This window comes from Pongo abelii, chromosome 18 (assembly GCF_028885655.2).
Source record: "Pongo abelii isolate AG06213 chromosome 18, NHGRI_mPonAbe1-v2.0_pri, whole genome shotgun sequence".
Classification (NCBI taxonomy): Eukaryota; Metazoa; Chordata; class Mammalia; order Primates; family Hominidae; genus Pongo; species Pongo abelii.
Genome location: NC_072003.2, coordinates 2,939,932 through 2,957,013, shown reverse-complemented (window position 1 = coordinate 2,957,013; position 17,082 = coordinate 2,939,932). Strand labels below are relative to the sequence as shown.

Here is a 17,082-nt window from a genome sequence, read left to right as displayed (position 1 = left end):
CTGAGGATATATACCCAGAAGTGGACTGCTGGATCATATGGTAATTCTATTTTTAATTTTTCGAGGAACCTCCATACTGTTTGCCATACTGATGCCATTTACAATCCCATCAACAGCACACAAGTGTTCCAAATTTTCCACAGCCTCACCGACACCTGTAATTTTCTATTTTTTGTTTTGTTTTGTTTTTGTTGTTGTTTTGAGATGGAGTCGCACTCTGTCGCTCAGGCTGGGGTGCAATGGCACAATCTCAGCTCACTGCAACCTCTGCCCCCCACCCGGGTTCAAGCAATTCTCCTGCCTCAGCCTCTCAATTTTCTGTTTTTTGATAGTGATCATCCTAATGGGTGTGAGGGAATATTTTGTTGTCGTTTGAATTTGCAATTCTTTGACAATTAGTGATGCTGAGCGTCTTTTCATGTGCCTGTTAGCACATTTGTATATCTTCTTTGGAGAAATGTCTGTAAAGTCCTTTCCCCACTTCTAAATTGGGCTATTTATTTGTTATTGGGCTGTAGTTCTTTATGTATTCTGGTTATCAGCCCTTTATCTGACATATGGTTTGCAATTTTTTTTTCCTATTCCATATGTTGCCTTTTCACTCTGTGGATCATTTCCTTTGCTGCACAGAAGTTTTTGTTTGATGTATTCCCACTTGTCTATTTCTGCTTTTGTTGCCTGTGCTTTTCATGTCATATCCAAGAAATCATTGCCCAATCCAATGTCTTGGAACTTTTCCCCTAGGTTTTCTTTCAGGAATTTTATTCACACCCTGGGAATTTCTAGGAATTTTTCTTCTAGGAATTTTATGGCTTCAGGTCTCACGTTTAGGTCTTTAAGCCATTTTGAGTTGATTTTTGCATATGGTATAAGATAAGGGCCTATCTTTATTCTGAAACCACTGTTGCAAAATTACGATAGAGAAATATAGCATAGCTGACTCTGTCTTCCTTTTTTTTTTTTTTTTTTTTTTTGAGACAGAATCTTGCTCTGTCTCCCAGGCTGGAGTGCAGTGGTGCAATCTCGACTCACTGCAACCTCCGCCTCCTGGGTTCAAGCAATTCTCCTGCCTCAGCCTCCCGAGTAGCTGGGATGACAGGCACCTGCCACCGCGCCTAGCTAATTTTTGTATTTTTTAGTAGAGACGGGGTTGCGCCATGTTGGTCAGGCTGGTCTCAAACTCCTGACCTCAGGTGGTTCACCCGCCTTGGCGTCCCGAAGTGCTGGGATTATAGACTTGAGCCACCAACGCACGGCCAACTCTGTCTTCTTCTGACCTTCAAGCTGTCCTCGGTCATTCCTAGGCATAGGCCAAACAAACTTTGGGAGGAATTTACTTTATAGTTTAACTTAAAAGCAAAGATGATAATAGTCCCCACTAAAATTAACTGCCTTTTTGCCCAGGGACCAAAAACCACCTCTGTAAGACTAATAAAAAGCCAAAAGAATAGGATGATGGGAGGGGCCTGAACTCTGCTCAGAGGTAGGCATAGTTTCAGTAATGCCTTACTGCTCGGGAGTCATGTGGCCAGAGGTTACAAGATTTGTGACTTCCCCAATTGCTTCTATAGATAACATCACTATTGTACAACCTAAGATTGTTTTTTTGAGATTTTTTTTTGGACTGACCTCACCCAGACTCATGACTCATGACTCATGGCTCAGCTAATCCTGTGGCCCTACCCAAAGGTGGATCAGCACCCAAGGACCCCTATGATTGCATCCCCAACGAATCAGCAGCACCCATTCCCTAGCCCACTGCCCACCAAATTGTCCATAAAAACCCTAACCTCTGAGCCTTCAGAGAGATTGATTTGAGTGATAACTCATTCTCCTGCATGGGCCAGCCTCACATCAGTTAAACTCTTTACCTACTGCAATGCCAAGGTCTCAGTTAATTGATTAACTGTGCAGCTGGCAAGAAGAACCCATTAAGTAATTACAGTTCTTTTGCATGTGAATAACCAGTTTTCCCAACACCACTTTGAAGAGATTATCCTTTTCCCATTGTGTAGATCAGTTGACCATATATATATGTGTGTGTGAGGGTTTATTTCTGGGCTCTCTGTTCTGTTTTGTTGACTTGTATGTCTGTCTTTATGCTAATACCATATTGTTTTGATTCCTGTGGCTTTGTAATAGTTTCTGAAATTGGGAAGTTTGAAGCCTTCAGTTTTTTCCTTTTTCTTATAATGGTTTTGATTGTTTTGGGTCCTTTGACATTCCATATAAATTTTAGGATTTTTTCCTGTCCAAAAAATGCCATTGGGGTTTTGATAGATATTGCATTGAATCCACAAATTGCTTTGGGTCCTATGGACGTTTTAACAACATTGTAATTGCCCAACAGTTTGTTCCTGACTGCTGCACAGACAAAACCACTTCACTGAAAAGATGATGTTGCAGTAAAGAGTTTAATTGACCCTAGGCTAGCCACATGGGAGATGGAGTTATTACTCAAGTCAGCCTCCCCAAAGGCTCGAAGGTTAGGGTTTTTCAACGATAGTTTGATGGGCTGGGGACTAGGGAATGGGTGCTGCTCTTTGGTTGGAGATGCCATCATAGGGGTGTAAAAACTCGTCCTGTGTGCTGAGTCCACCTTTGGGGGGGTTCGCAGCATCAGCTGAGCCATGAGTCTTGAGTCTGGGTGGGGTCAGTCTGAAAAACATCTCAAAAAACCAATCCTAGATTCTACAAGAGTGATGTTATCTATAGAAGCAATTGGGGAAGTCACAACTCCTGTTACCTTTTGCCACATGACTCCTGAGCAGTAAAACGCATTATTGAAAATATGCCTACCTCATAGCAGAACGCAGGCCCTCCCAACATCGTAATCTCATGGCTTTTCATTAGGTTTTGTTGTTAGCATTTAATGAACCTCCCTCCATGTGGCTTCAAGTCACCAGGACACAGGCCTCCGCATCCCCCTGCCCCCCAGACACCGTTAATCTTCTCCTCAGCTCTTCTGCTGAAGAATTTGGCCTTCACGGTGACATGATGCTTTGGGAGCTTTCCCTTTCCCAGAACTTTGCAGCAGCCCTAGAAAAGCAGAGAAAAAGTTTACAATACTCTGTGGTAGGTACCGACTGCCTGATGGGTATGAGGAAAGAGGGCTGCCAACCCACCTTCCGAAACCCCAGGCAGGTTATGTATGTTTCTGATCTGGGCACTAAAGGAAGCAACGACTGCCCCCACCAGTGAATCAAGACAAGTAGATTCTCTCCAAGTACAGTAGCACACCAAGAGCTGTGTCAGGATGTGGCTGTAGTCTCGGCAGCCTTTCATTCGTTTTACAAATACAGTTTCATTTCCAGAACAAGGAGGAGATCAGTTTTAGGGAGGGATGATTATCATCCTTACTTCAAAGTTAAACTATAAACTAAATTCCTCCCGTGGTTAGCTTGGTCTACACCCAGGAATGAGCGAAGGACAGCCAGCCTGTGAGGCTAGAAGCAAGATGGAATCAGCCACGTTAGGTTTTTCTCATTGATGTAATGTTTGCAAAGGTGGTTTTAAGATTATCTTTTAATTCATGAACATGGAATGTCTTTTTGTTTACTTAAGTCTTCTTTAATTTTTTTTTTTTTTTTAATTTGAGACGGAGTCTCGCTCTGTTGCCCAGGTTGGAGTGCAGTGGCGTGATCTCAGCTCACTACAACCTCTGCCTCCCGGGTTCAAGCAGTTCTCTGCCTCAGCCTCCTGAGTAGCTGAGATTACAGGCACGCGCCAGCATGCCCGACTAATTTTTGTATTTTCAGTACAGACAGGGTGTCACCATCTTGGCCAGGCTGGTCTCACACTCCTGACCTCGTGATCCACCCGCCTCGACCTCCCAAAGTGCTGGGATTACAGGCATGAGCCACCACACCCGGCTGGGACTGTTTTCTTAATTTCATTTTGGATTGTTCATTGCTAGTATATAGAAACACAGCTAATTTCTGAGTGTTAATTTTGTATCTTGCAACTGCTGAATTTATTAGTTCTAACAGTTTTTTTGTGTGAAATCTTTTTTTTTTTTTGAGACGAGTCTCGCTCTGTCGCCCAGGCTGGAGTGCAGTGGTGCCATCTCGGCTCGCTGCAAGCTCCGCCTCCCGGGTTCATGCCATTCTCCGGCCTCAGCCTCCCGAGTAGGTGAGACTACAGGTGCCCACCATCACACCCGGCTAATTTTTTGTATTTTTAGTAGAGACGGGGTTTCACTGTGTTAGCCAGGATGGTCTCGATCTCCTGACCTTGTGATCTGCCCACCTCAGCCTCCCAAAGTGCTGGGATTACAGGCGTGAGCCACCGTGCCCGGCCTTGTGTGAAATCTTGAGAGACTTCTACAAACAAGATGTCATCTGCAAATGGAAGTATTTTACTTCTTCATTTTTGATGTGCACGTCTTTTTTTTTTTTTTTGTCTAGCTATTCTGGCTAGAAGTTTCAGTACAATGTTGCATGGCATTGGTAAAACTGGGCATCCTTGCCTTGTTCCTGATCTTAGAGGAAAAGCGTTCAGTTTTTCATCATTGAGTATGATTTTAGCTGTGGGCTTTACTGTGTTAAGGTATTGTCTTTCTTTCTTTCTTTCTTCTTTTTTTTCTTTTCTTTCTTTCTTTTTTTTTTTTTCTTCAAGATCTTGATCTGTCGCCTAGACTAGCGTGCAATGGCGTTATCGCAGCTCATTGCAGCCTCTATCTCCCAGGCTCGAGTGAGTCTCCTGCCTCAGCCTCCCAAGTAGCTGGGACTTCAGGCGTGTGCCACCATGCTCAGCTAATTTTTTTTTTTTTTTTTTTTTTTTGAGAAGGAGTCTTGCTCTGTCGTCCAGGCTGGAGTGCAGTGGCGCGATCTTCCAGGCCCCACGCGGCCCTCAGGAAGGCCTTGCCCGCCTGCTTTAAGGGGACTTCTGGCTCAGGGCCAGGCCCTTGGTGCTGGAGGAGGTCGTGGGTGGAGGGCAAGGGGCACCAAGCGGGCAGCCAGGACCCCCGGGCTGCAGACAAGAAAAGGACTGTGGGGTCCACCGGGTCTGGGCCACATCAAGGAATGTGGTTGAAGACTCGCCCTTAGGAGCTGAAAGCCAGGGCGCTACCAGGCCTGAGAGGCCCCAAACAGCCCTCGGGCCCGGTTTGGGAGGATTAAGCTGGAGCTCCCACCCCGCCCTGCTCCCAGAGGGCGCCCCGGGCCCGGCGCGAGAGGAGGCAGAGGGGGCGCCAGGCCGCGCGAGAGGAGGCAGAGGGGGCGCCAGGCCGCGGGAGAGGAGGCAGAGGGGGCGCCCCGGGCCCGGCGCGAGAGGAGGCAGAGGGGGCGCCAGGCCGCGGGAGAGGAGGCCATGGGCGCGCGCGGGGCGCTGTTGCTGGCGCTGCTGCTGGCGCGGGCTGGACTCGGGAAGCCGGGTGAGCTCGGGGCGCTGCTGGCGGGACCGGGGGCAGCGGGGAGGACAGGAGGTGGAGGCCGCGGGGAGCTCACTTCTTGTCTCCTGCAGAGTCGCAGGAGGCGGAGCTGTTGTCAGGTAGGGCGCCCAGGACGCGCGATGCCTGCCAGGGCGGCTGGGCCGGGGTGCACGGAGGCCCATCTACTGCTCTCTGTTCCAGGTCCCGAGAACGTGATGCTCTCAAGTAACTAATGGGCCCTAGGGTGGGACCGTCCACTGCCCACCACGTGGGAGGGTCCCTAGCGTCACCTTCTTGGCCCGTGGTTCCCCGGGGAGCCCCTCGCTGCGCGCACCCCGGGGCAAGGCCGGGCGGGGCGGGCCTGCCCACCCCACCCCACCCGGCAGCTCAGCCGAGTCTGTCTGTCCATCCCAGAGGCCTGCGGCCACCGGGAAATTCACTCGCTGGTGGCGGGCGGAGTGGAGTCCGCGCGCGGGCGCTGGCCATGGCAGGCCAGCCTGCGCCTCAGGAGACGCCACCGATGTGGAGGGAGCCTGCTCAGCCGCCGCTGGGTGCTCTCGGCTGCGCACTGCTTCCAAAAGTGAGTCTGGGGGGCGCTCGGGGCCGCAGACTTGCTAATGGACTCCAGGATGAGCAAACAGTAGCCACCCCTCAGCTTGGCCTCAGGGAGTGGGCCTCCAGCCTGCTCAGGCGGCCAGCCCGCTATTCCAGGGCTCCCTGCCCTCTCTCCTTTTCTGCTAGGCACTACTATCCCTCCGAGTGGACGGTCCAGCTGGGCGAGCTGACTTCCAGGCCAACTCCTTGGAACCTGCGGGCCTACAGCAGTCGTTACAAAGTGCAGGACATCATTGTGAACCCTGGCGCACTTGGGGTTCTACGCAATGACATTGCCCTGCTGAGACTGGCCTCTTCTGTCACCTACAATGCGTACATCCAGCCCATTTGCATCGAGTCTTCCACCTTCACCTTCGTGCACCGGCCGGACTGCTGGGTGACCGGCTGGGGGTTAATCGGCCCCAGAGGCAGTGAGGCTGAGGATAGACCGGGTGGGGTGATGGGGGTGCGGGGAGGGCATTACCCTCTACCCCTGTTCCCGCTACACAAGCACAGCAGCCCCCTCCTTAGTCTGGGGGTGCAACCTGCGCCCCTCCTGCTCTCATTCTCTCCTCACTTGCTTTTCTGCTCTCACTGCCACCTGCCAGGGCAGGGACCAAACACCCAGTTCTTCCCCCTTCCAGGGACTGTGGGGGCCAGCAGGACAGTGTGAGAGGGAGGCCAGCTTGGCCTGGGCCTGAAGGAGTGAGGGGGAGTTCGCTGGTGACAGAAGCCTCAGGCAATGATTTTTAAAAATTGAGGCAACTCACAAACCATAAAATTTTCAAGTGTTCAGTGTTGAAGTACACAATTCAGTGATTTTTAGCCTACAGTCATGTGTCACTTAATGACTGGGATATGTTCTGAGATATGCATCATGAGGCAGTTTCATCATTGTGTCAACATCATGGAGTGTAGTTACACAAACCCAGATGGCAGAGCCTGCTACACACCCAGACTGTGTGGTCTAGCCCATTGCTCCTGGGCCACAAACCTGTGCAGCTTGTTACTGCACTGAATACCAGAGCAGTTGTAACACACTGGTAAGTACTTACGTACTTAAACGTATCTAAACAGAGAAGAGGTACAGTAAAGATACGGCATAAAAGATAAAAACCAGGCCAGGCGCGAGAGCCTGTAATCCCAGCACTTTGGGAGGCCGAGGCAGGTGAATCACCTGAGGTCAGGAGTTTGAGACCAGCCTGACCAATATGGTGAAACCCCGTCTCTACTAAAAATACAAAAATTAGCTGGGTGTAGGGGTGGGTGCCTGTAATCTCAGCTCCTTGGGAGACTGAGGCAGGAGAATCACTTGAACCCGTGAGGGGCAGAGGTTTCAGCGAGCCGAGATGGCACCGCTGCATTCCAGCCTGGGTGACAGAGAGAGACTCCATCTCAAAAAAAAAAAAAAAGATAAAAAACAGTATACCTGTGCCCTAGGCACTTAGCATTAGTGGAGCTGGCTGGACTAGAAGTGGCTGTTGGTAAGTGAATGAATGGTGAGTGAATATGAAGGTCTAGGGCATGACTGTACACTGCTGTAGACTCTATAAACACTGTATACTGAGGCTACACTAAATTTACCCAAAAACCTTTTCTTTCTTTAATAGCAAGTGGAACTTAGCTTACTGTAAACTTTTTACTTTATAAAAATTATTGCTATTTTAACTTTTTTACTGTTTTGTAATAGCAGCTATCTTAAGACACAAACACATAGTATAGCTATATGAAAATATTTTCTTTCTTTATATCCTTTTTCTATGAGCTTTTTTTCTTTTTTTTATTATTATTATACTTTAGGTTTTATGGTACATGTGTGCAATGCGCAGGTTAGTTACATATGTATACATGTGCCATGCTGGTGCGCTGCACCCACTAACTCGTCATCTAGCATTAGGTATATCTCCCAATGCTGTCCCTCCCCCCACCCCTATGAGCTTTTTTTCTATTCCATACACATGGAACATACAACATATGATTTTTGGGGGTCTAGATTCTTTCATATAACATAGTGTCTCCAAGGTTCATTTTGTGGGATGTATCAATACGGGGTTTCACTATGTTGGCTAGGCTGGTCTCGAACTCCTGACCTCAGGTGAACTACCCACCTCGGCCTCCCAAAGTGCGGGGATTACAGGTGTGAGCCACCGTGCCCAGCCGTTTTATCAATTATTAATAATGAGCTATTAACATCTCCAACTATTGTGGTAGAACTGTCTATTTCTCCCACCAATTCTGTCAATTTTGCTTTATATGTTTTGGGGATCTGTTGTTAGGTATGAAGATGTTTATGATTGGTATATTTTCTTGATGATTTGATTGTTTTATCAATATGTAATGTTGTTCTTGGACTCTTATAACAAGTTTGCATTAAATTCTATTTTGTCTGATAGAGTATAGCAACCTCAGCTCTCTTTTGGTTACTATTTTTATGGAGCTTTTTCCCAACCTTTCACTTTCAGCCTGTGTGTTTCACTGGATCTAAAGTGAATCTCTTATAAGGAGCGCCTATCTGGATCCAGTGATTTTTTTAAAAGCCATTTTATCAGTCTCTGCTTTTTATTTGGAGCGTTCAAGCCCTTTACATTAAGAGTAATTAATTACAGATCTGCAAAGAATTACTTCTGCCATTTTGTTACTTGGTTTTTAGATCTCATCATATCTTTTTTCTATACTGATGTTTTATATTTCTTTTGTTTTTTATTTCCTCATTTTTGTTTAACTGATTGTTTTAGAGTACCATTTTGATTCCCTTCTTATTTCCTTCTCTGTGTTTATTTTGCTTTGTTAGTGGTTGCTCTAGGGATTACAATTAATATTTAAACCTTATAACAACCTACTTTGAATTTATACCAACTTAGCTTCAATAGTATTAAAAAAATCTCTGTTTCTATATGGCTCCATTCCTCCACTTTATGTTGTTATTGTCACAATTTACATCTTTATTCATTGTGTAACCTTTAACCTAGATTTATAATTATTGTTTTATGTATTTGTCATTTAAATTACATAAGAAAAAGAGGAGTTACACACCAAAACTACAATAATACTGACTTTTATATTTACCTGTGTAGTTGTCTTAACCAGGGCTCTTTATTTGTTTGTACGACTTTGAGTTACTCTCTAGTGTTCTTTCATTTTAACTGGAAGGATTCCTTTATCCACTTCTTGTAGGATAGGTCAACTAATGACAAATCTTCTCAGCTTTCGGTTATCTGAGAATATCTTAATTTCTTCTTCATTTTTTTCCTGATATAAAATTCTTGGTTGACTGTTTCTGTTAATCTTGTTGAGGATCCCTTGTCCTTGATGAATCACTTCTCTCTTCCTGTTCATAAGATTCTCTCTTTATCTTTTGTTAGTTTTATTATAATGTGTCTCGGTGTAAATCTCTTTGTGTTTATCCTATGTGGAATTTGCTCAGCTTCTTGAATCTGTGGGTTCATGTCTTTCATCAAATATGGCAAGTTTTGACCTGGATCCCACAGCTGTCGTGTGTTAATCATAAACATTCTCATCTACTGTAGCCCTTCTTCCTGCCATGCTTTGGTTGAGAAATCTCTCCGTGGACTCAGGCAGGGGCTATCATCTCCATTCTACAGATAGAGAAACTGAGTTTTAGGAAGCACTGCAACAGCCTGGCCCATCCATTATGTTATTCTGTAATATTGTTGATTGCTCTTGATGCACTGGGTGCTGGGGAGTCAAGAGCAATGCTGGGTATTGTGGGTGTGTCAGGGACCCTCTCCCCACCACTATAACACATGCCCTTTCTCCTCTCCCTGCTCCAGATGGCAGAGGAGAGGTGAAGGGTGCTGTCTTTCTCTATCCTATCTCCAGCACCTCTGCCACCTCCTTACAACCTCCGGGAAGCACAGGTCACCATCTTAAACAACACCAGGTGTAATTACCTGTTTGAACAGCCCTCTAGCCGTAGTATGATCCGGGATTCCATGTTTTGTGCTGGTGCTGAGGATGGCAGTGTAGACACCTGCAAAGTGAGTGCCTGTACCCCACCAGGGAATCCCACCCTCTCCAGCTCTAGACCTGAGAGCAACTACCATTTCTCCCCCAACCACTTCCAACCCATTGCTTGGATTTCTTAGGAGAAAACCAGCGCAGTCTTAGTTACTGAGCCTACAAAATATGCTTCTCATTTTTCATAAATTCTGCCTACACTGATTAACCCACCAACCCCTGGAGGCTGTTGCCCCACTTTGAAAGTGTAGAAACTGAGACTTGATTCCATGGGAAGGAGTAAGGTTTGCATTCTGTCTGCCTAGCCCCACAGCCCCTCCTGCTCTCATGACCTCTCTGCTACCCCACCCACTCTGCCCCAAGCTGGGCTCACACATGCTGCTCCCCAGGGTGACTCAGGTGGACCCTTGGTCTGTGACAAGGATGGACTGTGGTATCAGGTTGGAATCGTGAGCTGGGGAATGGACTGCGGCCAACCCAATCGGCCTGGTGTCTACACCAACATCAGTGTGTACTTCCACTGGATCCGGAGAGTGATGTCCCACAGTACACCCAGGCCAAACCCCTCCCAGCTGTTGCTGCTCCTTGCCCTGCTATGGGCTCCCTGACTCCTGCAGCCATTCTGAGTGCACCAGAAACTGTGAGGCTGCAGTGAGGACCACAGTATTGGCTCACCTCCTCTGGGCTGTGGGCACTTCAGGGACAGGGTTGGGACTGCCTGCTGGATCAGATTCCAGCCCCTTTTGTCTCATTTGCTAATAAATACGTGTGCATGTTCAAGCTGATGCCTTGCAGAGCTTTCTGTGGACCTAAGGGGCTTCGTGGACAACTCCTTCCTCTTCACTCATGTCCAGTCCAGGCCAAGACCCCACCTGAACTCCTAAATTGTTATCCAGGTTTTTGTTGTAAACAGCAGGACTCTCTGGTTATTTCAATCGGAAAGATAATTGATGGAAAAGCAGTAGTACTTCAATGTGTCAGGGGGGTGGGAAGACATGGATTGAGGGTGCCATGGAGGAAATGCTGCCAGTGCTCCCATCCTAGGGTTCCCAATCACACAAATGCCAGATGTTCCTGATCTTATTTTGGTCACTCCAATGGTTGACCTAAAACCAGGACATGGGTGCAGGTAGTTTATCTGGAAGGTGATCCCAGGAAGCAAAGATGCGAAAGTGGAGAAACCAAGGCAGGAAAGGCACAAATGCCAATGAATTTGCTCAAACTGGGAGAAATGGAGCCACAATCCTGTGGGGGCTTCAGCATTGGCCCACTGAGGACAAGGACGCCAGGGGTGAGTGTTTCTCTCTTGCCCCCTGACCCCACAAGTTGAGGGAGGTCCTGGGGGCATGGTATGATGCTCCAGAGCTGTAGCAGTCCCTAGGTGAGGCTGTGGGCACCCCGGCAGCTGCTGTAGCAGCACCATAAGGTGGCTGGCATGGGGGAGGGGGTATGTCTTCCCCCTGCCTTGAGGTTCCTGACCCCAGCATCAGCTTGGCCAAGGAACCAGTCCAACAAGGTAAATGCTGCAGGCTCCCAGAACTGGGAAAACGATGTGCATTTTGCCAAGATCCAAAAATGCTGTGAGCACAAGAAGGTGCAAGAAGCTCTGGCCTAGGCAGCCCCTGATCCCATCCCCACCCCACAGCCCCTGCTCCTTTGAAAATGCAACCACTTGAAGCAAACTCTCCCTGCTCACCGTTAGCCTTGGGAGGAAGGCTGTAGAGGGGCTCTGGTTCCGCAAACCATGGAGGATGGGCAGTCACAGGTGGTCCCTGCCTACGATGTCCTCCCACTCTTCAGGACCACATCACTCACCAGTGGGGGGCTGACCCATTAGCAGGTGGAATTGCCAGTCCTGCTAAATTGTAGAGGGAGTGTCATGATACAGTGGACGTGCTATCCTCCTATCCCATGCATGCATTGGGGTCAGGGGAGGGTCTTCCTGCTGAGGAGACCTGGCCTGTCCACATAGAAGAATACTGAGACTGGAAAAGTGTGGGCAGATTCCAAGGTAGGACTGGAGTGGATGTAGCTGGTTCTGAGGGACAGGAGGTGAGTCCAGCAGCTCTTTCTAAGTTTGAGGGTGTTCTGCAGGTGAGCAGGTCTATGCAAACCTATCCTGAAAGGCCAAGGGAGTCAACAGGCCAAAGAAAGAGGCTGGCAAATCCAGTGTCTAAGAAATAAACATTTAATAGGAACTTACAAACTGAAGCGATGTCTTGGTTGTCCATGAGATGGTGGATCTCCACACCCTGCAGAAAGTATTCTTTATATCACAAGATTTTTTTTTTTTTGTAAAACAAGTGCAATTGGTTATGCCTCAGACATTCTAGCAAAATCTTGACCACTGGGGAGACTAGAGAGGCATCTTTATGAGGAGTTATCTGTGTGACAGGGACAGCTTAGTATGCTGGAGCGAAACATGGTCATCATGGGGTTTTCACTTCAAGATGGTGTCACTCTTGCCATACAAAAGACTGTTTTTCTATACGTCTAGGGACATTCCAGTGGAGTTGAACAAGTAGAGACGGACTTTTTTTTTTTTTTTTTTGAGACGGAGTCTTGCACTGTTGCCTGGGCTGGAGTGCAGTGGCATGATCTCGGCTCACTGCAACCTCCACCTCCAGGGTTCACGCGATTCTCCTGCCTCAGCCTCCCAAGTAGCTGGGATTACAGGTGCACACCACAACACCCGGCTAATTTTTTTGTATTTTTTTTTTTAGTAGAGACGGGGTTTTACTATGTTGGCCAGACTGGTCTCGAACTCCTGACCTCATGATCCTCTCACCTTGGCCTCCCAAAGCGCTGGGATTACAGGTGTGAGCCACTGTGCCTGGCCTAGAGATGGACTTTGGCCAGAGGGAATGACTTCAGAGATAAAAGGTGATGTCCACAGCCCAGAGTGCCCATTGTGGGTGTCAGCAGGGCCTCAGGGTTCCAATGTCATATGCTAGCAAGGCAAGAGGAAAGGTGGGGACTAAGAGTAGCCCTGGGATTGGAGGAGCCAACTGGAAGGAGAGTGGAGCTGGAGCACCTCAGGGTGGGGTGATGGAATAAGGATAGGGTGTAGCGGCTGCCTGTGAAAGGAGCAGAGATCTAGAGGAATGTGGGGAATGGGCAGGCAGGTTCGGACCTTGGGTAGGAAATCCACATGGGTGGGGGGATAGTCAGAGTCCAGAGGACTCAGAGCTTTTGCTGCCATGGCCAAGCCCTGTTGGGATGCTGGCATCTGCCCTGCCCAGGTCTCCCACCCCCAGGCCATGGGAGACAGAGGCTACATCTCCAGGCATCGAATGAATAGACACCAAGGGTGACAGGCAGGGAGGGATTTGGAGAATTCGGGGGTGTCTTAGTGAATTCTTACGTTGCTATAAAGGAATACCTGAGGCTGGGTAACTTATACAGAAAAGGGGTTTATTTGGCTCATGGTTCTGCAGGCTGTACAAGAAGCATGGCACCAACATGGTGAGGCCTCGAGAAGCTTCCATTCATGGCGGAAGGTGAAGCAGGAGCACATGTGTCCCATGGCAAGAGCAGTAGCGAGAGAGATGCCAAACAACCAGCTCTCACATGAGCTAACAGAGCAGGAACTCACTCATTACTGCAGGGAGGGCACCAGGCCATTCACGAGGGACCCGCCCCCATGACCCTAACACCTCTCACCAGACCCACCTCCAACAGTGAGGCTCCCATTTCACGTGAGATTTGGAGGGGACAGACATCCAAACCATATCACCGGTGCACCAATATGGTCTATGGTCAGGAAGAGATAGTTAGGCTGGGTCACATCAAGGAAGAGCAGGAGACGACCAAGCACAGACAGTGGGAGGAGGAGCAAGCAGAAGGAACAGCGTGTGCCAGGGCCCTGAGGTGGGAAGGAAACTGGGTGTCTCCACCCTGAAACCAAGGGTAAAATAATGACAGCAGCATCTGCGGGGCCAGGCTCTATTGCGAGGGCTGAGCCTGCGTTAACTCACTTCTTCCTCACCCTGAGGCTGCTCCCCGGTGAGGCCCCAACAATGTGGCTCCCAGTGCCTGCCTGCCTGGGTTTGAATTTAATCCATTTACGTTCAAGGTTGTTATTGATAGGAAAGGACTATTTCCTTCATTTTGTTATTTTATTTTTTTTTTTTGAGACGGAGCCTCACTCCGTCGCCCAGGCTGGAATGTGGAATGTAGTGACACCATTTCAGCTCACTGCAACCTCCACCTCCCGGTTCAAGCGATTCTCCTCCCTCAGCCTCCCGAGTAGCTGAAACTACAGGCCTGCGCCACCACGCCTGGCTAATTTTTGTATTTTTAGTAGAGATGCGGTTTCACTGTGTTGGCCAGTCTGGTCTCGAACTCCTGACCTCAGGTGATCCACCCGCCTTGGCCTCCCACAGTGCTGGGATTACAGGTGTGAGCCACCACGCCCAGCCCATTTTGTTAATTGTTTTCTGGTTATATATCCTTTCTTCCTCTCTTCTTGTTATCATTGCAGTTTGGTGGTTTTGGGTAGTGATAGGTTTAATTATTTTCTCTTTTCCTTTTATATATCCGCTCTACCAGTGAGTTTTATACTTTTATGTGTTTTCAAGTTAGTGATTATCACCTTTCTGCTTCCAGATGTAGGACTCCCTTCAGCATTTCTTGCAAGACTAGTCAGTCTAGTGGCGATTAATTCCCTCAGTTTTTGTTTGTCTGGAAAAGACTTTACTTCTCCCTCATTTCTGAAAGATAGCTTTGGCTAATAACTTTCTGCTTTCAGCACTTCGACTATATCACTCCTCTCCTGGCTTCAAAGGTTTCTGCACAGAAATCTGCTGTTTGTCTAATGGAGATTCCCTCATATGTGACTTGACACTTTTCTCTTGCTGTTTTTAGAATTCTCACTTTGTCTTTGAGTTTTGACAGTTTGACTTTGATGTGCCTTAGAGAGGACCTTTTTGGGTTTAATATATTTGGGATACTTTGAGCTTCTTGGGTCTAGATGACCATATCTCTCTCCAGACTTGGGAAATTTTCATTAAATAGGTTTTCTATGCTTTATCCTCACTCTTCTCTCTCTGGAACTCCCATAATACAAACATGCGTATGCTTAATGGAGTCCCTTAAGTCTTACAGACTTTCTTCTTTCCAATCCTTTTTTTTTTTCTCCAATTGGGTAATTTGAAACAACCTGTCTTCCAGTTCAGAGAATCTTCTGCTTAACAAGTCTACTATTGAAGCTATTATATTTTTTTACTTGATGAATTGAATTTCTCAGCTGCAGGATTTTCTGTTTTGTTCCTTTTTAATGGTTTTTTATCTGTTTGTTGAATTTCTCATTAATATGTTTTCCTGATTTTGTTGAATTGCCCATCTGCATTTTCTTGTATCTCATTTAGTTTTCTTTTCCTTTCTTTCTTGAGATGGAGTTTCACTCTTGTTGCCCAGGCTGGAGCGCAATGGCATGATCTTGGCTCACCTCAACCTCTGCCTCCCAGGTTCAAGCGATTCTCCTGCCTCAGCCTCCTGAGTAGCTGGGATTACAGGCATGTGCCACCACGCCTGGCTAATTTTTTGTATTTAGTAGAGACGGGGTTTCACCATGTTGGTCAGGCTGGTCTTGAACTCCCGACCTCAGGTGATCCACACCCCCTTGGCCTCCCAAAGTACAGCCATGAGCCACCGCGCCTGGCCTCATTTAGTTTTCTTAAGATCATTATTTTGAATTTATTTCTGACAGTTCACTGATTTCCTTTCCCATTGGGGTCTGTTACTAGACAGTTATGTTCCTTTGGTGCCAAATTTTCTTGCTGCTTCATGTTTCTTGTGTCCTTGCACCGATGTCTGTACATCTGGTGGAACAATCGCGTCTTCCAAAGTTTCTAGAGTGGCTTTCATAGAGATAGACTTTTACCTGCAGTTGGGTCTTAGGGTGCTGGTTGGAAAGGGTGTGGTGGCTGTGTTTCCAGATAGGTGCAGTGATATGGTCTCCATGCAGCTCTTCAGCTGTGTTGAGCATCAGCAATAACTGTGGGTGCCTCGAGGCCCAGGCTGTAGAGATTTGTGCAGTGGTTGTTAATGTCCTTGATGTCAAGGGCTTTTCGGATTCTCCTATTCTTATTTTCCCTACAATGGGGACATGCAGCCAAAGGGGACCTTTTAGTGTCGAGTTTGATATGGCCCACAAGACAATGCAGTGGCACTGGCTTTCATTTGCAGGTGCTTGGACTAGCTGTGGGGCTGGGGTCCTAGGCTCAGGGCCTGGCGTACAAATTGAGGCAAGGCCTGGGTCATTGGGTGCAGGTTTACTCTCTGTGGCAGGTTGAATGTGCATTGCCCACAAAGCCAGGATCTGTACTTCTGACACACTTCCTAGCAGTTCAGGCCCAGGGGGCTGGGTTGTAGCTGTGATTCTACCGTGGGGGGCAGAGCAACGGCCCAACTCTGGGGAAGATATGGTGCTGTTCAGGTTTAAACCTGGGGATCAGGGTATGGCTGCCACTCTGGGACCTGAGCCAATAGGGCTCAGTGTAACTCAGAGTTCAGGGGCTCAGCATAACTGAGGATTCAGGGGCTCAGCGTAACTCAGGGTTCAAGGGCTGAGGCTCCATGCAGTAGTGACTCTAACCCGAGAAGGTAGGGCTTGGCAGTATCCCAGACTTCATGAGGCCAGATACACTGGCAGAGTGGCAGAGCACAGCAGTCATTTCAGTCCTGTTGGGGAGGGAGGTGGCAGGAAACAGCACATTCCAGGTGAAGGCAGGGAGCAGCGCAGGGAGACTCCACTTTCCAGGGGGAGTGCTGTCTCCGCAGCTCTATCTCTAGAAGGCTAATCCGGCTCCAGGGATGCAAGGTGCTGGAGCTGGCCCACAGGGCTGTGTCTCAGCTCAGCCACTGCTGAGCCAATGTTTCCCTGGGATGCGAGCTACTACATCAGGTCAGCCCCTGGATTCACAGCTGCTCAGCTCAGCCAGGGCAATGATCTCTTGGGGGGAGTGGGCTGCTTTAGCTTAGGCCTGCGGAATGTGACTATTCTGGGTAGCCCTGGCACCGTTTCCTGGAATGCAGCACGCTTCTCCAACTTCGGCTCTGAGCAGCCAAGGTGCTGTTTTTCCGGGAGGCAGGTTGTGGCTTCAGCTCTGGCCTGAGCGGAGAAGGGGGAAGGTTAG

The 17,082-nt window shown here is 48.1% G+C and overlaps 1 protein-coding gene and 1 non-coding gene across 3 annotated transcripts; one reads left to right on the top strand and one right to left on the bottom strand.

The window, feature by feature from the left end:
- Positions 1–3,149: 3,149 nt before the first annotated feature.
- On the bottom strand, positions 3,150–3,275 carry LOC112129469 (small nucleolar RNA SNORA3/SNORA45 family). The gene has a single exon (XR_002911869.1). It is a non-coding gene; the product is annotated as a small nucleolar RNA SNORA3/SNORA45 family (small nucleolar RNA).
- A 1,917-nt stretch (positions 3,276–5,192) lies between these two features.
- Positions 5,193–10,723, top strand: PRSS41 (serine protease 41). 2 transcript variants are annotated; one of them, XM_054534626.1, is made up of 7 exons: positions 5,193–5,374; positions 5,464–5,490; positions 5,573–5,596; positions 5,786–5,951; positions 6,113–6,396; positions 9,806–9,963; positions 10,333–10,723. In XM_054534626.1, exons 1-7 carry the CDS (start codon positions 5,311–5,313, stop codon positions 10,549–10,551), a joined length of 942 nt encoding a protein of 313 aa, XP_054390601.1. In that variant the 5' UTR covers positions 5,193–5,310; the 3' UTR covers positions 10,552–10,723. The 2 variants fall into 2 exon arrangements, with proteins under 2 accessions (XP_054390601.1, XP_054390602.1); XM_054534627.1 differs by lacking the exons at positions 5,573–5,596; positions 9,806–9,963; positions 10,333–10,723 and having other exon boundaries at positions 6,113–8,753.
- The last annotated feature ends 6,359 nt before the right edge of the window (positions 10,724–17,082 follow it).

Excerpts from the sequence above, each read along its gene's own strand:
- PRSS41 (XM_054534626.1), top strand. The coding sequence starts at position 5,311 with ATGGGCGCGCGCGGGGCGCTGTTGCTGGCGCTGCTGCTGGCGCGGGCT. Across the intron at positions 5,375-5,463 it reads GGCTGGACTCGGGAAGCCGG|AGTCGCAGGAGGCGGAGCTG; the intron begins GTGAGCTCGGGG and ends TGTCTCCTGCAG. Across the intron at positions 5,952-6,112 it reads GCTGCGCACTGCTTCCAAAA|GCACTACTATCCCTCCGAGT; the intron begins GTGAGTCTGGGG and ends CTTTTCTGCTAG.